Source organism: Vidua macroura, chromosome 3 (genome assembly GCF_024509145.1).
Source record: "Vidua macroura isolate BioBank_ID:100142 chromosome 3, ASM2450914v1, whole genome shotgun sequence".
Taxonomy (NCBI): Eukaryota; Metazoa; Chordata; class Aves; order Passeriformes; family Viduidae; genus Vidua; species Vidua macroura.
The window spans coordinates 18,890,280-18,909,503 of record NC_071573.1 but is presented as its reverse complement, the minus strand read 5'-3'; the positions used below and the strand labels follow the sequence as shown (position 1 = coordinate 18,909,503).

General features: G+C 34.4%; 1 protein-coding gene across 1 annotated transcript in view; it reads right to left on the bottom strand.

Moving 5' to 3' along the window:
* The window catches only part of DNAH8 (dynein axonemal heavy chain 8), a 119,339-nt gene that overhangs the window by 83,992 nt on the left and 16,123 nt on the right, over positions 1-19,224 (bottom strand). Inside the window, exons 13-27 of the mRNA XM_053973710.1 lie at positions 18,454-18,651; positions 17,853-17,929; positions 17,299-17,398; positions 15,039-15,158; positions 14,185-14,320; positions 13,293-13,480; positions 12,270-12,350; positions 11,377-11,493; positions 8,756-8,875; positions 7,885-8,014; positions 7,049-7,164; positions 6,012-6,118; positions 5,005-5,065; positions 3,337-3,532; positions 1,559-1,749 (exon numbers count right to left, since the gene is read on the bottom strand). Of these exons, the coding sequence (XP_053829685.1) occupies positions 1,559-1,749; positions 3,337-3,532; positions 5,005-5,065; positions 6,012-6,118; positions 7,049-7,164; positions 7,885-8,014; positions 8,756-8,875; positions 11,377-11,493; positions 12,270-12,350; positions 13,293-13,480; positions 14,185-14,320; positions 15,039-15,158; positions 17,299-17,398; positions 17,853-17,929; positions 18,454-18,651 (1,938 nt within the window). The remainder of the gene's footprint in view (positions 1-1,558; positions 1,750-3,336; positions 3,533-5,004; positions 5,066-6,011; positions 6,119-7,048; positions 7,165-7,884; positions 8,015-8,755; positions 8,876-11,376; positions 11,494-12,269; positions 12,351-13,292; positions 13,481-14,184; positions 14,321-15,038; positions 15,159-17,298; positions 17,399-17,852; positions 17,930-18,453; positions 18,652-19,224) is intronic.

The following is a 19,224-nucleotide window of genomic DNA, read 5'->3' as shown; positions in this document are numbered from 1 at the left end:
CTTGTTTTTAGCCTTCTGTAGCCTTGCAGCATCATAAAATGAATGCTTATAAATTTCTCTGTCACTAACACTCAACCTTGTTGGGAAATTCCAACCAAATTCAACAGATAAAAAGGTAACCCAGACATATTAAGGACCTACTTGTTTTGTGAAAAAAGGTGATGAAACAGATCAAAGACATGCCCACACTTACCAAAAGACTACCTCATAAGCCAAATTATGTGGGAAACAATCACAATAAAACACATTTTCTAAATAGTTCCCTGAGCAGAACTCAAGCATAGAAACATTTTGTGATTTTGAAAAGCTGCAATTCAGCAATGTTACTTAAGACCTGTACTGATTATGCTTACACTGCATGGCCAAGTAATAAATGCTGAAAGCTTTATTCCACTTCTACTCTTTAGTCCAAGAGTACCCAGACAGGCAGTGGAAGGGTTAGCATAGTGGAAAAGGAAGAATGTAGAAATTAAACATGTGCGTATGAAACTTAACTGCCTCTTTATTGAAGCTTTCACTGTAGCAGTAGCCTATTCCTCAGTAGTAACTAGATCAAGCTAGTAACATTAATTACATTAGACTTAAAATTTTAATTTGGCTAACAGGAAATTTTCAGCCCTGCTTATGAATTGGTGGGATTTTAACCCACATAAACTCATCTTGAATTTTACCATTTCATGGTCACTGCAGCATAAAACTGCCCTTGAGCTTCACCTTCCCCACCCCCAGCTCCTCCTTGTTGATGAGAACAAGGTTCTAATCAACAAGGCACCTCTTCTCATTGGCTCTTCAATTACTTGGTCAAAGAAGTATCATCAACACATTCCAGGAACCTTCTCAATTGCTTATGCCCCGCTGTATTGCTCCTCCAGCAGATATCAGAGTGGTTGAAGTCCCACATGAGGATCAGGGCTTGTGAGTGTGAGGATGCTCCTATCTGTCTACAGAAAGTCTCATCTGCTTGGACTTCCTGGTCAGGCAGTCTGTAGAGGATCCCCACTATAATGTCATCTGTCCCTGCCCTCCTTTTAATCCTGACCTGGTCTTCCCTGCTTAGCCTTCCTAAAAAGCCTGTGTCCCTCCATTCCAACACTCCACTCATAGGTGCGATCCCACCATATCCCTGTGATACCAGTAGCCTTGCAGGCATGTGCATGTCTCTAACTCCTTCTGTTAATTCCCTGTGCTACCTGTGTTTGCATAGATACATGCCTCATACCAAACTGGATTGGTTTTTTGTGGCCAAAAATCCAGAGTTACACAAGCAAAATAAAGCAGTTACCAGGTTTTCAGAATCTAGAATGGCATAGAAGCAGGAAAAGGCAAACCAAAATACAAAAATTTATGCAGAAATAAAATGCTGTTACTTCTCCTGTAAGAACAAGGAGGAACAAGGAACCTGTTAATCTGTATTAGCAGATACAGAAAGATAAAAGAATTTCAGGTGTAAATGTGTTTTCTACATCTTTTTTTTTTCTTGATTTTTCCCAGTGTTTTCTGATTTCAAAAGATAGGATTAATGAAGAATAGTCCTGTAAGTGATAATGATTAAACTGACCTGAAATTTGGTGTCTTTATCTTCTGTCCACAACACCTTATATTTATCAAACTCTTGCAGAACTTCACTAACTCCTTCTTTTAGAGAATTCCCAGCAGAAGAAAGAATCACAATTATTTTAGCAATAGCTTCATTTTCTGCAACACCTGCATAAAAATTTTTTAGCTTTCTGACAACTTCATCACCTCCTTCTGTAAAATAAAATTATATATAAGTCAATGAACTGTTGACAGTCTGATTAGAATTCTCTTCTAAACTTATGCATACCAAATTGAGCAATGATGCTCTTCAGTAAGGCTGAGTATCCTTCAAACATCTGTCACACAGCTTAATGTGAAGTACCAGCTGCTAGCTCATGCCAGGCACTATACAGCTACAGCAAATTCAGTCTAAAATGAACATTTTCAAATGGAAAGAAAATAGTCTTCTTCATTCACAAATTTCACTTTCCCCCATTGTAAGCAGAACATCAAAGGCCTCATAAACATTCCACATCATTTAATAATTTTTTTAAGATTTTAAAAATTAAATTTTTTAATTGCATATACTGCTTAAAGCAGTGTAAAATTCTTGAACACTTTGATTAAGTTATGAGACAATCAGGGTCAATATAGAAACTGATATTCTTCAGATCTGATGAGCTACTTCTTTCATAACAATCCCTGAGCATTTTGAAGCAGGTTTCAGTGAAGGAAGAAGAAAAATCCACCCTTCCCACAGCATATATTGTTAAATGAAGGGAATTTGAGGCAGCTCCAAGTTCTCTTTTACTCTGAAGGCCTTTTCTGGTGTCTGCGTACTGGAAACAGCTCAGATTCATCCATCCTTACCAGTGTACTCCAAAATCTCATTGATACAATATTAACATAAGCCCCCAGGTCTTGCTGGTGTCTAGTTAAAGGTGATAAAATGGTCATTTCTTGATGCTGTATTTTGACACAGCTGAAGAAAAGACTGAGTGTCTGATGAGGATTAGCTCCTGCCACCCTGCTTGAAGCCCATTAAAAGAGGTGAGACTCATACGGGACATGTCAGTAGAAGAATAAAGTAACAGCTCTGGACTGTCAGAAAGAAAAACTTTCCAAGATGTTAGAGACTTTTCAAAGGAATGATAACAAAGATATAACTGGATTGCATATCACTGTGTCAAACAGCTAAGAAAACCCAATGGTAAAAATGTATTTAGGCTTTTATGGTGGCTTGCAAAATGTATGGAGAGACACTTGGAAATAATATTAAGAAATAAAGTATTTGACTAAAATGGATGTAGGTCTGTTTCCAGTCAAATATTTTTCATTCACGTGAAAAAACATTTGGGGTGTTTCTAATCCAATCTAGGAATACATCCAGTAATTAAAATCTTTCCTGAAGTCTGGCTCTTGCTGTATTTCAATATTTCAATGAGATTTAGTATAAAATAATGGTTTATGGTTTCAGCTATATCATTATGGCTACATTCCACAATAAGAAGGGAAAAAGATTGGCAAACAGCTTACTTTGCCTTAAGTTAAGTAAAATATTCAGAATCTAGGAATTTTTCAAAGTTTTTTCTTATTGTTTTTCATAGTTGTAATACTTATGTAAGCCTGAAAAGCTTATATATTTCTGAAAAATACAGCTAATTAAATCAAAATAAACCACCAAAATTAATGTAAAATAATCCACAGTATGCTTCTCTGATGAAAAACGAGCTTATTGACAAATATTTATATATGGCATAGTTATTAAAGCAAAAAAGTAAAATAAAAAGTAAAACAAAACCTAAACAAACCACTTACTTTCCCCTTTTTTGTTTTTTTTCCCTTGTGATCCAAAGCCCGCAGAAGCTGCTTGCTGTGTGCCTGGTTCTGTTTTTAAAATAGATTTTTGCAAATGCCTCTGTCCCCACTGAGCAACTCCTCGATTTACTTCCAGTGTTAAATGAATCATGCGATTGATGGCATTCTGTATATCATCTAAACTGGGAACAATTACCTATTTAAAACAGTTGAAACATTTTTGAAATAAATGCAACTGATTGTCATTTTTGAGACCTCAGTTTTACTCCACTCATAGTGAATTGCAGAGTTTACCCCAGAAGAGAAGCTGGAAAATATAACTTTAGCAGGTTGTCTGGCTCACAATTGCTTCTAAAAAGATCAAACACATTGTGCTGACCTACCATCTAATTATGCACTCATACTGTGGGTGAAATGGCAACCAAGTATATAAGCAAATAGATTTACTGGCTTTTTTAACAGCTATTTTAAAAACTCTTACAACATTTTAAGCATCATTTTTATAATGACTCTCATATAATGTGTGGGAATACATCACAAACCTTGTTTTTTTATACTCTAGAACCACAAAGCATTAGAAATTGCATGCTATGGTGCAACCACCACTTCCCACCCTTCTCAGGCCTGATGTATGATCAGCCACATACATAAAAAGCAAGGCTCTTGCAAACTCTTATTAGCATTAGCAAAGTGGTATTTTTTCCAGAATTACTTATTACTGCCCTGGATCAGTCAATCATTTGAGGACTGCAAAGAGAGATGTACTTCCTTTGCAGTGGGTAGAGCTTGGTGCTTTATGCTTCTACAAATATCAACAAGGTAAACATTGTACACTTTGACAGAACTTACATATCATGTGTACACACACACACACACAGTGTGAATGAATAACATAATGGTGATATGAACACCAGTTCAACGTCAAAGGAATATCACCTAAGAGCAGAACCTTTTTTTCATTGTAATTTCAATATAAGCCCATTCATCTTTATAAGACATTTGAGAAAATTTGTAACCTTCTCTCATAAAATAAAAAATATATATTGCTGACACATAGTTATCTTATTCTACAAAAGGAAAACAATCTAATGCTTTACTTCTTTGCAATTGAGCTGCCTTTTTACCTCTGTACATAGAAATCCACAACTCCTTTTTCTGATTTTGAATCTTCTATTTTTGTTCAGTGTTCCTCATTCTGGTCATCTAACTTTGTATTTAGGTGACTAAAGCCAAACCGAGCAAAGATAATGCTCATTATTGAAATTCAACAAAAGGATTTAGATTACACAAGTAAGAGTTTAATAATACCAATACTGATACTAATAATAAAGCAAGATGAAGAACCAGTTGCAGTGATGCAACTACTACATGTGAGGAGAACTGTAATCACACTGCAAAGAACATGAATGGACAGATCGCAATGTAATTGCTAAACCACAGAAGGTTAAACAGCAAGGTTCTGCAAGCAGCACTGAGACAGAGGCCAGGGCACTGGGACTGCAAGCACATTTCATCAGTGCTCTCAGCACACCGAAAAATGTGAGCAACTGCTCTCCTTTGGAGCAGATGCTGGTTCAGTGGAAGCATGCCCACACCCTGCACTTGGGCAAATGCAGAGATAACTCTAAGACAGTGTACCTTAGTGTACCTATATCACATAAAACTTACCAGATCGGGACTATCAAGGTGTACTTCTGCTTTTAAAAAAGGAGTGATGTCCTCAGATTTGCTGTAAAATGATTTTGACATGTATCATAAACACCTCACCACAAAACCTCCTCAGTTTATCTGAGAAATATAATTTTGAGCTACATTTTCTGACCAAACTCATATGGAGAATTTCACATGAAGCTATGTACTATTTCCAAAACTTACAGAAGTTTCTTGCTTAAAGGATAAAGAAAATAGCTAGAGCTCCACCATTCTGACAAAGGTTAGATTGGATCCAGCCATTGCTTTCAGAATTTTTAATCCAGAGTATTTTCTGATTCTGGATTTTAATCTCTCTGGTTCAGAATGATGGAAATCTGCCTGTGCTTTGAATAGGGCATAAGAAGGTCTCACTGATCATTACGTGCAACAACCTATTAAGAGCAAAATTGTTCCATTACATTTTAAGTAAGTATTCAACATAATGGGAAAAAAGTTTCAAAAATGAGAAGCTAGTGCAAAATGATAAAAAACATGATGTTAACCTATTCAAAACTAAAATTAAAACCTGAAAACATGGCAAAAAGTAAAATTTTAAGTGGTGTGGTATCATATAGTGACCAAATAAGGGAAGACTCAACAATATGATACAGTAGACAAATATCAAGGAAACAACAAAAAAATTCCTATTTGCTTTGATAAGAATTTCCATACATTTTTTATGAAAAATGTCCTTAGAAAAAGAAAAAAGTAATTCAGACTTTAACAAACATTAATGACAAAACATTATAAACTTCACTTGCTTGAAATAAATTATCTTAATAGAATTCCAAATAGGCTTTTCAATATACAATATATTACACTGAAACAATTCTGTCTCTGAACTGTATGCCTGTTCAAGCAGAGAAGAATCTATAGAAACCATACTGAATATAGGAGACTGATTTTGTATGGATGTTGCCATTATCATGAAGAATTCATAAAGTGGGAATTCATATTGAGGGAATCCTTCATTTTCAACTTACATTGGAACACTCATTCTTCTTTTAATACGATCCAAAGACAGTCGGGTTGCTTTCTGAAGGCTGATTAGCAGCCGGCGACTGAAATAAGCAATTAAGTCTTTACAGTTCTGTAATAAATAAACCATACATTATTTAGCATCGTGTTCACATAGGAACCTGAAAATTATTGCAAAAATGTTGTAAGACAAACCTAATAGATTTTGTCAGAAGGAATTTATGCTGTAAGCTACATGAAAAACACAAAGTGAAAAGTTGGGGGGTTTTAACTAAGTAAATAAGTAAAAGCTGCATGGAAAAGAGAATACAGTATGTGAAGAAACAGCTTGTCTTATTCAGATACAGAATACTGAAATCTGTTTGAAATACACTCCTTCAGAAAAGCTCTCCACATTAAGAAAAGAATAAACACAAAACCAAGCCTCAAACCTAAACCACAAATTATTCAAGAATACTGGTGCACATGTAGCATTTTTGAAAAAGAGACAAATACAGTAAAATGCAACAAGATTAAGAATCTGAAAATACGGCAACATGAAATTATCACTATTAAAAAACAATGCAACCTTGTAGAATTATTGCATTTGTACTTGCTAGTTTGAGAGTCCTTGTTCTTTACTTCTACTTTCCTTCTCTGCTGAACATGAAGAAATTGCATTCTTCATGGAAAAAGTAAAAAGATCATCTTTGTGGATGAAGTTGGAAGAGAAGGATAGAAAGGATGAAAGATCCTGTCTACCCGAGAAGAAAAATCTGTGCTATGGCTTAGGCACATTATTGTCTCCAGTTTTTACACTTACCACTCATGTCAAGAATTTGTTTAATAAAGGTGATAATTGGAATAACATGCAATATACTTGTGAAAACTAAAATCCATCTTAAATGCACTTTTTAGGTAAGCTATTTCATCATTCGTACACTACAATTGATACTGTCTATGTGATGTCTTTCTGTAACATAGATATGCAGCTACCAAAACCCAAGATACTGTTTACTAATCCAATTGGCCTAAAAATAATTTCCTTATTTTCACAAAACACCTTTTTAAACTCTTCTTCTTTATCATTGCCCTTGCCATCTTCACTTTGAGATCCTTCAGCAGGAGTTTTTTCTTTCTCCTTTTCTTTACTATCAAATGCTATATGTTTTTCTTTTCCTGTAAATTAAAAAAAAAATGTAATTGCATATATATTCTGCTTTAAAGCATGTGGTCCACTAATTAGAGGCAAAACAATATTGACTTTTATTTTAGTAACACCTGGAGCACGAAAAATTTGCTTTATTTCATGGCACTTTTTCACACCAGGAATGTGGTTTAGAGTCCAGCCTATAAGCCTTAGCTTAACAAACAGGGTGAACTACCAAGCTGTTACTAAAGATGGACAGGCACACATGAATGTATCAGTGAAAATGGCCAAAAAATCAAAATAAGCATAAAGAATTTAACAAAAGACAGAAAAGTATCTTTGTGTCATCTTTTTCTGTTTGCATTCTATTGAACCACCTAGAGTATTGACCCTGCCTATGCCTCTATAGCTGGAGAAACCTGAACCCAGAAGGAAAAAATCCCATGAAAGAAAAGAGCTCCATTACTGATTAAGCATCAAAATAAATTTTTCCTTAAAACATTTTTTTCCTCCAAATATAAACTCTTTTTCTTGTAACAATACAGGATCTTCTAAAATCTTTGTAAGCCGTCCCAGAGAAGTGGGAACCAGCTCAGTGGGAAGTGGGAAGTGCCAGCAGTTGACTGTACTAATTTAAACTGACCAGCCAGCAAAGCACATAATTCTACTGTGGCAAGAAAGTTAAAAACAGAGGGACAGTACCAAACAGCTAACAGAGCTGAGAAGAATGGAACACCGGATTTAACTACCTTGTAATTCTGAGGGTTTAAGAGATGGAAACTCATAATTCTTTTCAAATAGATCTATTAGATCTTGAACAGCATCTTCAATGTGCATGCTTTTGATGTTCAATAATTCGGAACATTCTTTAGTATAATCCTGTTAAATAAAAATATCAATGCATTGTCTTAGTATCACTGATAACCTTATTGCTGTTTTTCTTCACGGAGATTCAAAACATTTCCCTGAATATTGTATTAATCAGACCAAAACTATTTCAATAAAACATATTATTAATATACACTTGCATGTTTATAAAACCTTCTGTTACATTATCACTATATTTTTAATGCCTAAAAAAGCCCCATTTTTAAATGTAATGGTACTTTCATGTGCTCAAAAAAAATCCTGAATATTGAAGAAAGATCACACTCTGAATCTGAAATTACCCAAATACTGTTTCAACTGTCCTTAATGATTTTATTTACTTGCACTGATTTGATAATTAATATATTTTTAGCCTATTTTGGAATAAGAAAACTTTCAGATTTTCAAATACACTTGTTGGAAAGTATTTTTTGCCTTCTCCTTAAAAACAACAATTTGGAAAAAATAGGGGGGAAGAAAGGCTATATATCTCTGAGGTCCTTCATACACAAAAAATCTCATCTAAGTACAAAGCACTTAAAAAAGATTATTTACTAAATACTACAGCTAAAGTATCTCAAATACCAAAGAACCAATGTATCTTCATATAAAATATTTTAACCAAAATAATTTAATTACAAATAAAGTTCTGTATTTCCACATAGAGAATTTTTTAGTTTTATTTTCATTTACTAAGATATTTTTTCTAATATGCTCTAGAATTCAAGTTGAAAGATGTAAAGTGGCACACACCTCATTGTCAGTTAACAGATCCTCTATTTTGATAGGACCATCTACTGGTAAGCTAACTAAAGAAGTACTTGATATTTCTTTTAATATTGAACCAATCCGCACGTCACTTATAATAGTAACCTAAAAAGAGAAAACCACATTAATACCATGCACTTATCTTTAAAGCATAATGTATTCCATTTTAGAGAGCTCTAACAGGTAAAAAATGTTTTGCAGAAAAATAAATGCAAAAATGTTACAGAGTAGAAAATTCTCCAAGTGAATAATAACAAGAGTTATGCTAACTTAAGGGTTATTTACAGTGACTAGACAGACTCCCAAAGAATCCTGGTTGGTTTAACTGCAGTTTTAGGCAGACAGGCAGTAACAAAAAGTCACACCCTAGATCATTCCTGTCATGCAAGGTACACTGCTTCTAGATTAAATTAAACAGAGTAATAGAACAAGTTACACCAATATAATTGGATTTTTATTCATGATCTTACTGACCACAAGTCTAGCAGCAAGGCAAGTGGGGGGGTGTACTGTAAATTGCTTATGGGTTAATCTTCAGTCCTTCTCCTTCTTTTAGTCAACACAGTTTTTGCTGTGTTTTTGATTCTAAATTTCAGCATTATTAGTACCCAGTCAACTACACTGAATTGTTTTTCACCATGGCAGAATACAAGTAAAAGTGACTTCTGTCCATCTTTTAATCTTTTATCTGACATAGTCTGCATCTATGATATTCCATCTTGTTTTTCACAATATACCTCATGCTTCCATTTCACATAACTTTTTTCCTATTTGACAATAACACCCCATTCACAGAAATCAAGAGTCTAACCAAGGTTAACTTTTTTAATTTATATGGGAGGGAGAAGTCAAAAAATGTATACAACCTAAATATGTAAGGAAAATAGTGTTTTTAAGTAAAAACATGGTTATTTTAGACATACTCAGGCTTACAAAATTGTTCATCTCTGACAAAGACAACCTTTTTCCAGCTTTGGGTTTCAGTGGCAAACAGAGCATTGATCATAATTATGATTTTCTGCCACACATAAAAAGAACTAGATACACTGACTAGTGACTAACAATCTCCTATCAAAGGAAACACAATTTACAATATTGATAGAAGAGATAATAGTCACACAGTTTAATCATCAAGGCAAAGGGCAATCTGACTGTCAAGCTAAAGTCTTGAGAAAAACCAAGCCAATAATGATCCTCAAGCATGTTAAATCATAGAATCATAGTATACCAAGTTGAAAGAGAACTTCAAGGATCATCTGGTCCAATCTTTCTTGGCAAAAGCACAGCCTACACAAGATGGCCCAGCACCCTGTCCAGCTGAGTCTCAAAATTGTCCGACACTGGGGAATCCACCACTTCCAATGGGAGATTATTTCAGTGGCTCACTGCTCTCATTGCAAAAATTTTTCTTCTTGTGTCAAATTGGAAACTCTCCACAACCAACTTATACCCATTACTCCCCATCTTTTCTACGTAAACTGTTGTAAAAAGGGAGTTTCCATCTTCTTTGCAGCAAATCTTCAAATATTACACCATGATGATAAGGTCTCCCCTAAGCCTTCTTTACTCAAGGTTGAAAAAAAACATTTCTCTCAACCTTTCCTCATTTGTCAGGCTTCTCAGTCCTTTGATCATTGTGTTGTGTTGTGGCCCTTCCCTGAGCCCTCTCCAAATGTCTTCTGTATAGCAGAGACCAAAACTGAATACAGTTCCAGGTTTGGCCTCACCAGCACCAAGTAGGAGAGGATGGTGATTTGTTATCACTGCTGGTTAATGCAACCCAACATCCTGCTGACTTTCTTTGCTGGAGCCACACAGTGTTCACAAGGATGCCCAGATCAGGTAGATCTCAGCCTACGCTGCACTCCTGGATTATGTTTGCCCAGTTGCAAGATCTTACATTGGTCCTTGTTGAACTTTGTAAGGTTCTTTCTAGTCCACTCTTCATGTCTATTCAGGTCTTCCTGTCGGGTGGCTCTCCACTTTCCCATTTAGCTTGGTGTCATTGGCAAACTTTGTCAGGGTACACTTGATCCCATCATCCAGATTACTTATGTAGATATTAAATACGGAATCAAATGAATTCAGCAATTATGTGACAAATACCAAGAGAGTAAAAGAGAACAGAGCACCATGCAGAGAACTGTGAGGAAAAAAGCACATTCTCCTTCATTATTTTATGGGCTGCACAAAGAGGACACAGCTTCACAACATGCCTGCTATGAATAGAGTTAATGTTCCAAAGTTCTCCACTCAACAGTTTTTACATGGAAGTATCTTTCATGCAGCTGCAGTCATAGGCAAGCACTCAAAAACAGGCATTGACTCTGAAAATCAGAGTGAAAGCCCCAGAATCTGAAGACAAGAAGTGGAAATAGATTCTCTTTTAAGGACAGAAGTAAAAAATCAAATATATGATGGCAGTAATAGGAGAGAATAATTGAGTATATCCCTACTCCAAGAAAAGGAACCTATTTTAAAAAGCAATAAAATTTGTATGTATGGTACAAAAATAAGTACAGATTATGTTTGAATAGGAAAAATAACATCCTAGAAACAATTTCTGTAAGGTATTGGTTTTATTTATATAGTGAGCAAATGCTTACCCTTCTCAAAAGCTGTCTATATACATGCAGAACTTGATCAGCTTCTTGAAAGAAAGTTTCCAGCGTGACAGATGACCAAGTCAACATGGTAAGACCTTGCCTCAACACACCTTCCATCTAAGCATAAAGATATAATGTCATAGATTAAAAAAAAAAAAAAGAGAAAACAATTAAAACAAGTTCTATTATTATTATATTCATTAACATTGCTTATAAAACAGAGTGGTGTGCAAGGAAGGCTACAAGTTTCCAACAAAAAAGGCCAAAGAAATTTACGCAATAGAAAGGGGAGGGTAGCGCTTACTACAGCCTCAGGTTTTTCGTTTCTCACACTTCTGTCCAACTTTGTAATTACACAAACTTACACAAACTCTGCAACCTTTTGGTGTGACTACTTACAACCAAAATGGGGAGAGATACTTAGAACATTCGCATACGTATGCTTGTAAATGTCTGGCAAAACAAAATGGCTTGTGGGATAGACATTCTGCATCTCCAATAAAACCATACCTTTAGTGCACCATAAAACATCATATTGTAGCATTCTACACAGTGAAGAGACTCTATTTACAAAGTTAATCATTCCTTCTGAGCAAATTTCTGTGTTAAAGCCAGAGATTTGTGGAGATAGATAGACCTCAAAGACCAGATTTTTTGTTCTACTGGTCTTCTATCTCATAGGCACTAAGATTATTTGACTGTAAAGCATATTATTTGAGAATTGTATGAAGGATCCAAAGAACAAATTTTTAGTCTTAAAGGTCTCAGTAAAATCCATTAAGCTCACAATAAATAACATCTAAATAACATCCAAATATTTCAGAATTATAAATTATTATTAAGTTATTTTAATGTCTTATGAGGTATTCTGAGGTGCATGCAGCAATACTAACCTTTTCCATTTTTGGTGTCATCAGATTTACAAACATATTTTGTGTTCCTTTACACAAATCTTCATAAGATTGGACAACACCCTGTTGATTATTAGAAAAGGTAGTATCAAGCAGAATATTTAAAGCATTTCTTTACTCAAGAAAGCAATTTGTCATACAATCAAATCATCTGAAAAAAAATTGAAATCTCCACAATGCTGTATTTGGAAACAATTGTAGAGTTTTACACAGACATTACATACCTATACACAGACATACATATCTATACATTACATACCTATGAACATAATTTCTGGGATGTATGAATTTGTATCATGCTATAGAAGGAGGAATGAAAGCCACCTTTGCGCAACACTTTCTTAAGGCACAAAGCCAGAAAAAGAACGAATTTTCTCTAGAACTAAAGACAGCTTGATCTTTAGTGACCATAATTTGCAATACCCTTTTAAAACTGAGTAACATATCCTTTAAATACTTAAGTCAGGTGTGAACTCAGTTTTAAAATATCCTCTTCTCTTATGCCATACACACACACAGAGAAAAGTCTTGTATGATGCACCTTATCCCCAAGATACAAGCTCTTGAAATAACACCATAGCAGAGACTACAATAGGTATAACAAATGTAAGTTCTCTTGCAGGTGACCTGCAAAATTCTTCACATTTCTGTGGCTCACCATATATTTCAAACCAGACTAACTCCAATATTTCTTCTCAAAAACTCTAAATTTTCAGACTGTGAAAACTATTTGTATAGCTTAAATTATTTCATGACCAGAGTATACTTAGTGTGCCATTGGGTATATGAAATATATATTCTTATATTTAAGTATCTACCAGCCCACACAGGACTTAGAAGGGGGTTTTCAAATGAGATTTTCTATGTCCACCTGTGCATTCTGCAAATTTACCTTAAACTACCTCTTACCCAGCTTTGATCTTTAGCTATAGAAAAAAATCCATGTTTAAACACTTTCCCTTTTTAATTTTTTTAAACAGCAATCATGATACTTTTCAAGTTTACCTCTAACTGCAACTTGTTTGATTTCAATTTATCTTCTATTACTGCTAGTTTGACTGCTTGCTCTGGTACTTCCAGACCCAACTTTATCATACATTTTGTCTCTCGCACAATCTCTAGAATCTGGGGATCAAAATTAACCAGGAACTTCTCAGTTGTAGGATGACGCACAAGTATCGTTGATTGTAAGACTGTAAAGACATTCTAGTATCAGTTTCTAAGACAAACAATTGTTTAAATTCTATACATTATTATAAAATAATATGTATATTTATAATATTACAATATAGCGATTAAGTATGTAGGGTTACTTGTGAAATAGTTTCATGTTGTTTTCAGCTAAAGAAAATACACAACCCACTTCCATCATACTATCTTTCTGCCTTTCTCTTCATAAATTAAACAAGCCTCAGATCCAGTCTTATTTGTGTCATAATTTTCCTCAGCCCAAGTTAAAAAATCATGAAATTAATTCTCTAAGAACCAGGAAACACAATGCTTAAATATCAAACCTTTCTAGGCATTTAGTAATATTTGTCCTTAGAGGGACTGGGGCAATACAACTTTATGAATTATTATACTAGGAAAAAAAACCCAGAAATAATTATTAAATAGTACATATAGAGACTTTAAATACCAAAGTTATCTGTGTCTTAAATTTGTGTCACTAATGTTTACAGTAACATGTTGAACAGTGTACCAAATCTGTAATCTTCTGCATCAAAACCAAGTATCAAGGTCAGTAAAGCACTGAGATTGTATTACTAAGTCTGATAATTGGATCATGACTTACTTGCACATTTTAAGGCTAAATGGGGCTTAAAGAATATCTGATTTTATTTGTCTTAATATTCAACAACAATGTAAAGAAGCAAGTATATATTTAATTACTTACGATATTGTAATTGTGAAATTTCCTTCATCCACGCATTATGATAGACTACCTCAAACTCCACCAACACATATGCAAGTTTGTTGTATGATTGAACAACTGCTTTACCTTCTGGACTTGCCAAGATATTGGAATGTTTCTATTAAAACACAGTACATTCAAATTAAAACTACATCCAAAACCACCCATACCACTTGGTTTTTTCTTAATTTAATTATTGTCTATACATAGTGTATGTTAATACTATGAATTATACTGACAGAGATCTTAAAAACTGTATCAAATATCTATGATTCAAATTTGCAGGGCAATAAAGTCAGTAAGAACTTGTAAGGAATAAATACTAAATATTTAACATCAGTAAGAGCAATTACTTTAATATACTGTCATAAATACCTGCAATTCATAGTGAAATGGATACTCAGTTCTACTCAAAATTGAATAAGTGAAAATTTATTGTATAACTTTCCTTTTTTAATCAGTAATTATATGTATGTCTGTTTTCCTTGGAACAGACTTAGATTATCATTATTCACATCTGAGGGAAACAGGAAAGTGAAAACCTATCTCAAATAGAAGTTAACTTGGCATGAGACCTAGATGCTTTGTAGGAGCATCACTCAAACATTTCAAGAATTCTTCAAGGTCATTTTCAACTGAAATAGTCTAGTCTGTTCTATTCCAACACTACATCTTGGATCTACAGGGGTTACTGCAGAGCAGTATAAACACACAAAGAAAAATGTTGCTTAGCATATAACAAGTGATACAATCATAACCAGAAATTTTATGATCACTGTACTGAAGACAGTTCACTATTACACAAAACACCTAATTTTTTCAGCACATCGACTTACATGGAAATAGGTGATTGGTTCATTTACCCTTCTGAATAGCTGTCTCACCCACAGTATCTTTCCTGCAATAGGTGGCATGTTTCGAGCAAGAGGAGGGTCATCTTTCTGGGTTTGGTAAAGCTACAGCAAGAACAATATCATTAAACACATGTATTAAAAAATCTATTGAAATGCTAAACTGTTTTCTCTGGTACCACAGTTTCTGCCTCCTCCCAAACAGATTACATTCGCATGGAGTCACACAACAGCTCATGGAGAGAAAAATATATTTCTTCCCTGACTTGGTACCCTTCAAAGATGCACATATATCAACGCTGGTACCTCTCCCGTCTCCATTATCTCATGCTGTTTCTCAGTTGTGCTTACTTACGACAGAGTCCTGAGTACACCAAAAGGCATTGTGAACCCTGGGGCGGAGCAGCCAGTGTTCAGGATCAAGTCTGACACCAGACTTTGAAGCCATCTGCTGTGAAAGCAAGCTGTTTAAGGAGGTGGTTTCTGGAGAACCCTTGTGGAGCTTTTCCCCCTTGGCTTGGAACTGGCCTCAGGAGAGGCCCGAGCTAGATTGTTAACTGAGAGCTTTTTCCTGAATAGAAACATCAACACTCTTCTTCAGACACACATATCGGACTATTAGATAACATTTCAGGATTTGGACTTAATTATTCTTGTGGGTCCCTTCCAAATGACAATAATTTAGCATTCTATGATATGCACTTTTCTACTAACTTCTAACCAAAATGCATGTAGATACTCCTGGATACACAGCCCATGCTTTTATCTGTGCCTAAGATGAGAAAATATGTCCCCTACTCAGTGAATGGCTGCATAAAAATAAAAAAAAAAATTTAAAAAAAAAAAAAAAAAAAAAAAAGCCCCAAAATTTGCATTGACAAAGTATTCAATCCCTCAATCCCTTTAGAACCAGCATTGCAGTAGGAGCAACTTTTCATCAGAAAAAAACTTGCTTGGCAAAGATAAAAGGCAATTTAGTAATATCTAATAATAGTTAGGACTAGTTAGATGTGTTCTTTGACAGAAGAAAGGAGTATTTGGAGCCACCCAACTTTAGGCATGCAAACTCAGGCTGTGATGACACAACTCTTCACTAACTAGCATGTCTTCTTAGCCCTTCCTTGTCTCCAGCAGTCCCAGCCAAAGAAATCCCAGTAGCTTCACGATGACCTTGAGAGGAACTGACCTGGATGAAACCCTCTCAGTAAATGTACCTATTATTTTTTGCCTGGGAAAATACAGCTAAGGGTGGGCTACATTATTTTTTTTTAAGCAAGCAGTGCTGCTAAGAATCTGTTCGTCTAGTTAAGCCAGTAATTAGGGGTTCAGGGGTTGTTATATACAGTGTGTAGGTAGGGAAAGGACACTGTAAAGAGTGGTTCAGAGCAGCTTTACTAGGCTACAGTTTTAACTCACTGTTTTGGGGAAAAATTTTCTAATAAGAGGAGAGTTTATAGATACTAGCTCCTTGTGCAAACTGGTATCATTGATCTTACAAAATGTAAACATCTCAGAAAAACTTTTTCAACAGTCTGTTTTTTCCAGATTTCCTTTATATTCATTGAAGAAAAATGGGCATTTGGAGGGAATTTTTTAAATCTTCAGGACACTATATAAAATTGATCAGATTAACTCACTCTAGAGTAATTCTTCCTTTCTTTCTTGAGTAGAAAGGGAGTTTGGACATCTAGTTCTGATGCAGATGTTTATTTTACAGGCAAAGTAAAAGTTTAGAGTCAAGTAATATGAGCAGTTCCCAGAACTTAATTCTCATTTATACTTCAGTCAGGGTGCACAAAAGAAATCATTTGAAAATTACTTAATAATGAACATAAATGCAATTCACCTACATTTTACATGTATTTTATGCTGCCACGGCATTTGATAATAACGACTTATAAATTCAAATTAACTGTGGAAGCCTCATTTAATAAAAAAATCCAAAAGGTACATGCAAGCAATGTACATAGCCACAAAAGAATATGCTTCTTTAATTGATGAAGGAATATCAGAAAATATTTTGGTTTATAAAGTAAAATTGTGATGACAAATTTGCCTTCAAGAGGGGTTGTGCATATTTTGTTGCCCACCCACTAAGGCCTGTTTTCTGTAACAGGAAAACAAAAGTAGGATAAATTGAGAGTAAATTGGTGAAATAGGCAGAATAAATAAAAATTATTCCTGTTAAAATGCTTGCTCCTATTTTAACATGATGTTCATAACTTACTGAAAGGAAATTAAATACCTTTTTAGTAGCTTCGAGTTCTGCTACATAATGTTGAAGAATACAACTAACTGTATGTGCAGTTTCTTCTTGAAGGCATGGCATATTCAGCTTTTGAAACCTGTATTAAAAATTGATACCCAAAATGACATTTCTAAAATAATAACTGTTTTAATTTATTTTGGGGTATATGAACATTACATAAAGTGAAATAAGCAAAAATCTAGGAAATTCTTTTGAATCTGGAAAACTTTTTTCTTTGAGGGAGTTTAAACAAGTTGAACATTTCTGCCCTGGTGGGTATTTTGGTTGTTGTTGCTTAGTATGTTTTAGGCTTTTCCTTTAGGCTTTCCTCTTGTGTATAAAAAATATTCTAATGAAATTAAGAAAAAGGATACATTGATTCCCATAAGAAAGATAAGACATATATTTTATCATGATTATGTGGTCCAGAATACCAGCAATGAAAAATTCTCAATTAGGCCCTTTGTTCTAAAATTTGCTGGGCTGTTTAAATTGTGCTAATCAGTAATTTCAAGTTACTTTAAAATATTTTAAAACATAGTTGCCAATACCTTTGAAGTAACTGAAGTGAATTCTGTGAAGACAAAATTTTCCGAAAACAGGTACGCATAAAAGTCTGTAGCTGCGCCTAAAAAATACATAATTCAGTGTGGGTTTTCAGGTCAGAGAATAGTACTTTGATGATATTTTCTTAACATAATAGCATTTGAAATTGTTACTACTTAAAGCACAAAATAGCAGCCTTAATCAGGCCATGCTTAATATAATTATGAAATAGCTAGTTTCAGTCAAATAATCTCTAAAATATCATACAATTCTATGAAATAAACAAATTAGTTACAAATTTATTCTGCCCAAAATCTGACCACATTTCTTCAGGCTAATAAACAACTTCCACATAGATCATTCTCTCAGGTCTCATAATTTTTGTCATTTTGACTGCAGAGTGAAAATCATCCTTGAGCACTGTTTGATATATTTTACACCTTCCTTTGAAAGGAGAAGGAATGGAAAAAGCCTCCCTCCAGACAAACACAAACTCCATGCTATTTAGAAGAACAATGTAGCCTATTAACAATCCAAAGTGTCACTGATAACTAGTTCCATAGATTCTTTCCCAAGTAAGTTATAATAAGTCATTATATTACTTACCTCTAAACGTTCAACTTCTGACATGAATTTCACAAAATCCACATCAAATTCTGTTACTTGTGGATCAAGGGTGTCATACGGTTTCTTTTGAAAAATATGGTAGATATTTTTGAATTTTACTGCCATAAGATCTATACCTTCAATTGCACACTGAGTCAGTGCATTAAAATTCTGTTCTACAGCTATCATCTCCATTATCTGAAATAAAGATATTATATTCATGCTCATAATGAATTCTTTGTTATTTCCTCTATAAACTAAAACCTGAGCAAGATAAAATATTCAACAGCCACTCCTCTAGCTACTGCATTCACAAATGTGTTGTTTCTGAGTCAAGTATCTTCAATACTTGAAGCATGGTTAATTCAGTTTTCAACATCAGTTGTCACCACAACTCAACACAAAGTAAAATAATCTTTGTTTTTCTTAATGATAAAGAGAGGTTTTTTATGTTTTACTGCTAGATCCAATAGGATAATATGGAAAAGGAGTTAAAACATGGCATACTTATGACAAAAAGATATATCAAAGAATAAAAAAACCCAACCCTGCAGATTAGTATGTATATTGAGTGATGAAAAAGTACATCAAAGACTCACAGAATTCCTACCTTGTGATGATTATTGTCTTATCCCTTGCCTGACCTTTTTCTGTACCAAGAAGCACCTATTATCTTTTCCATCCAAAAATGTTAGTTTAAAATCCCTTCACTGCATTACCAAGCTAAATGTTAAGATAACACCAAGCAGCAGAATCATCTGAAGAACTGTG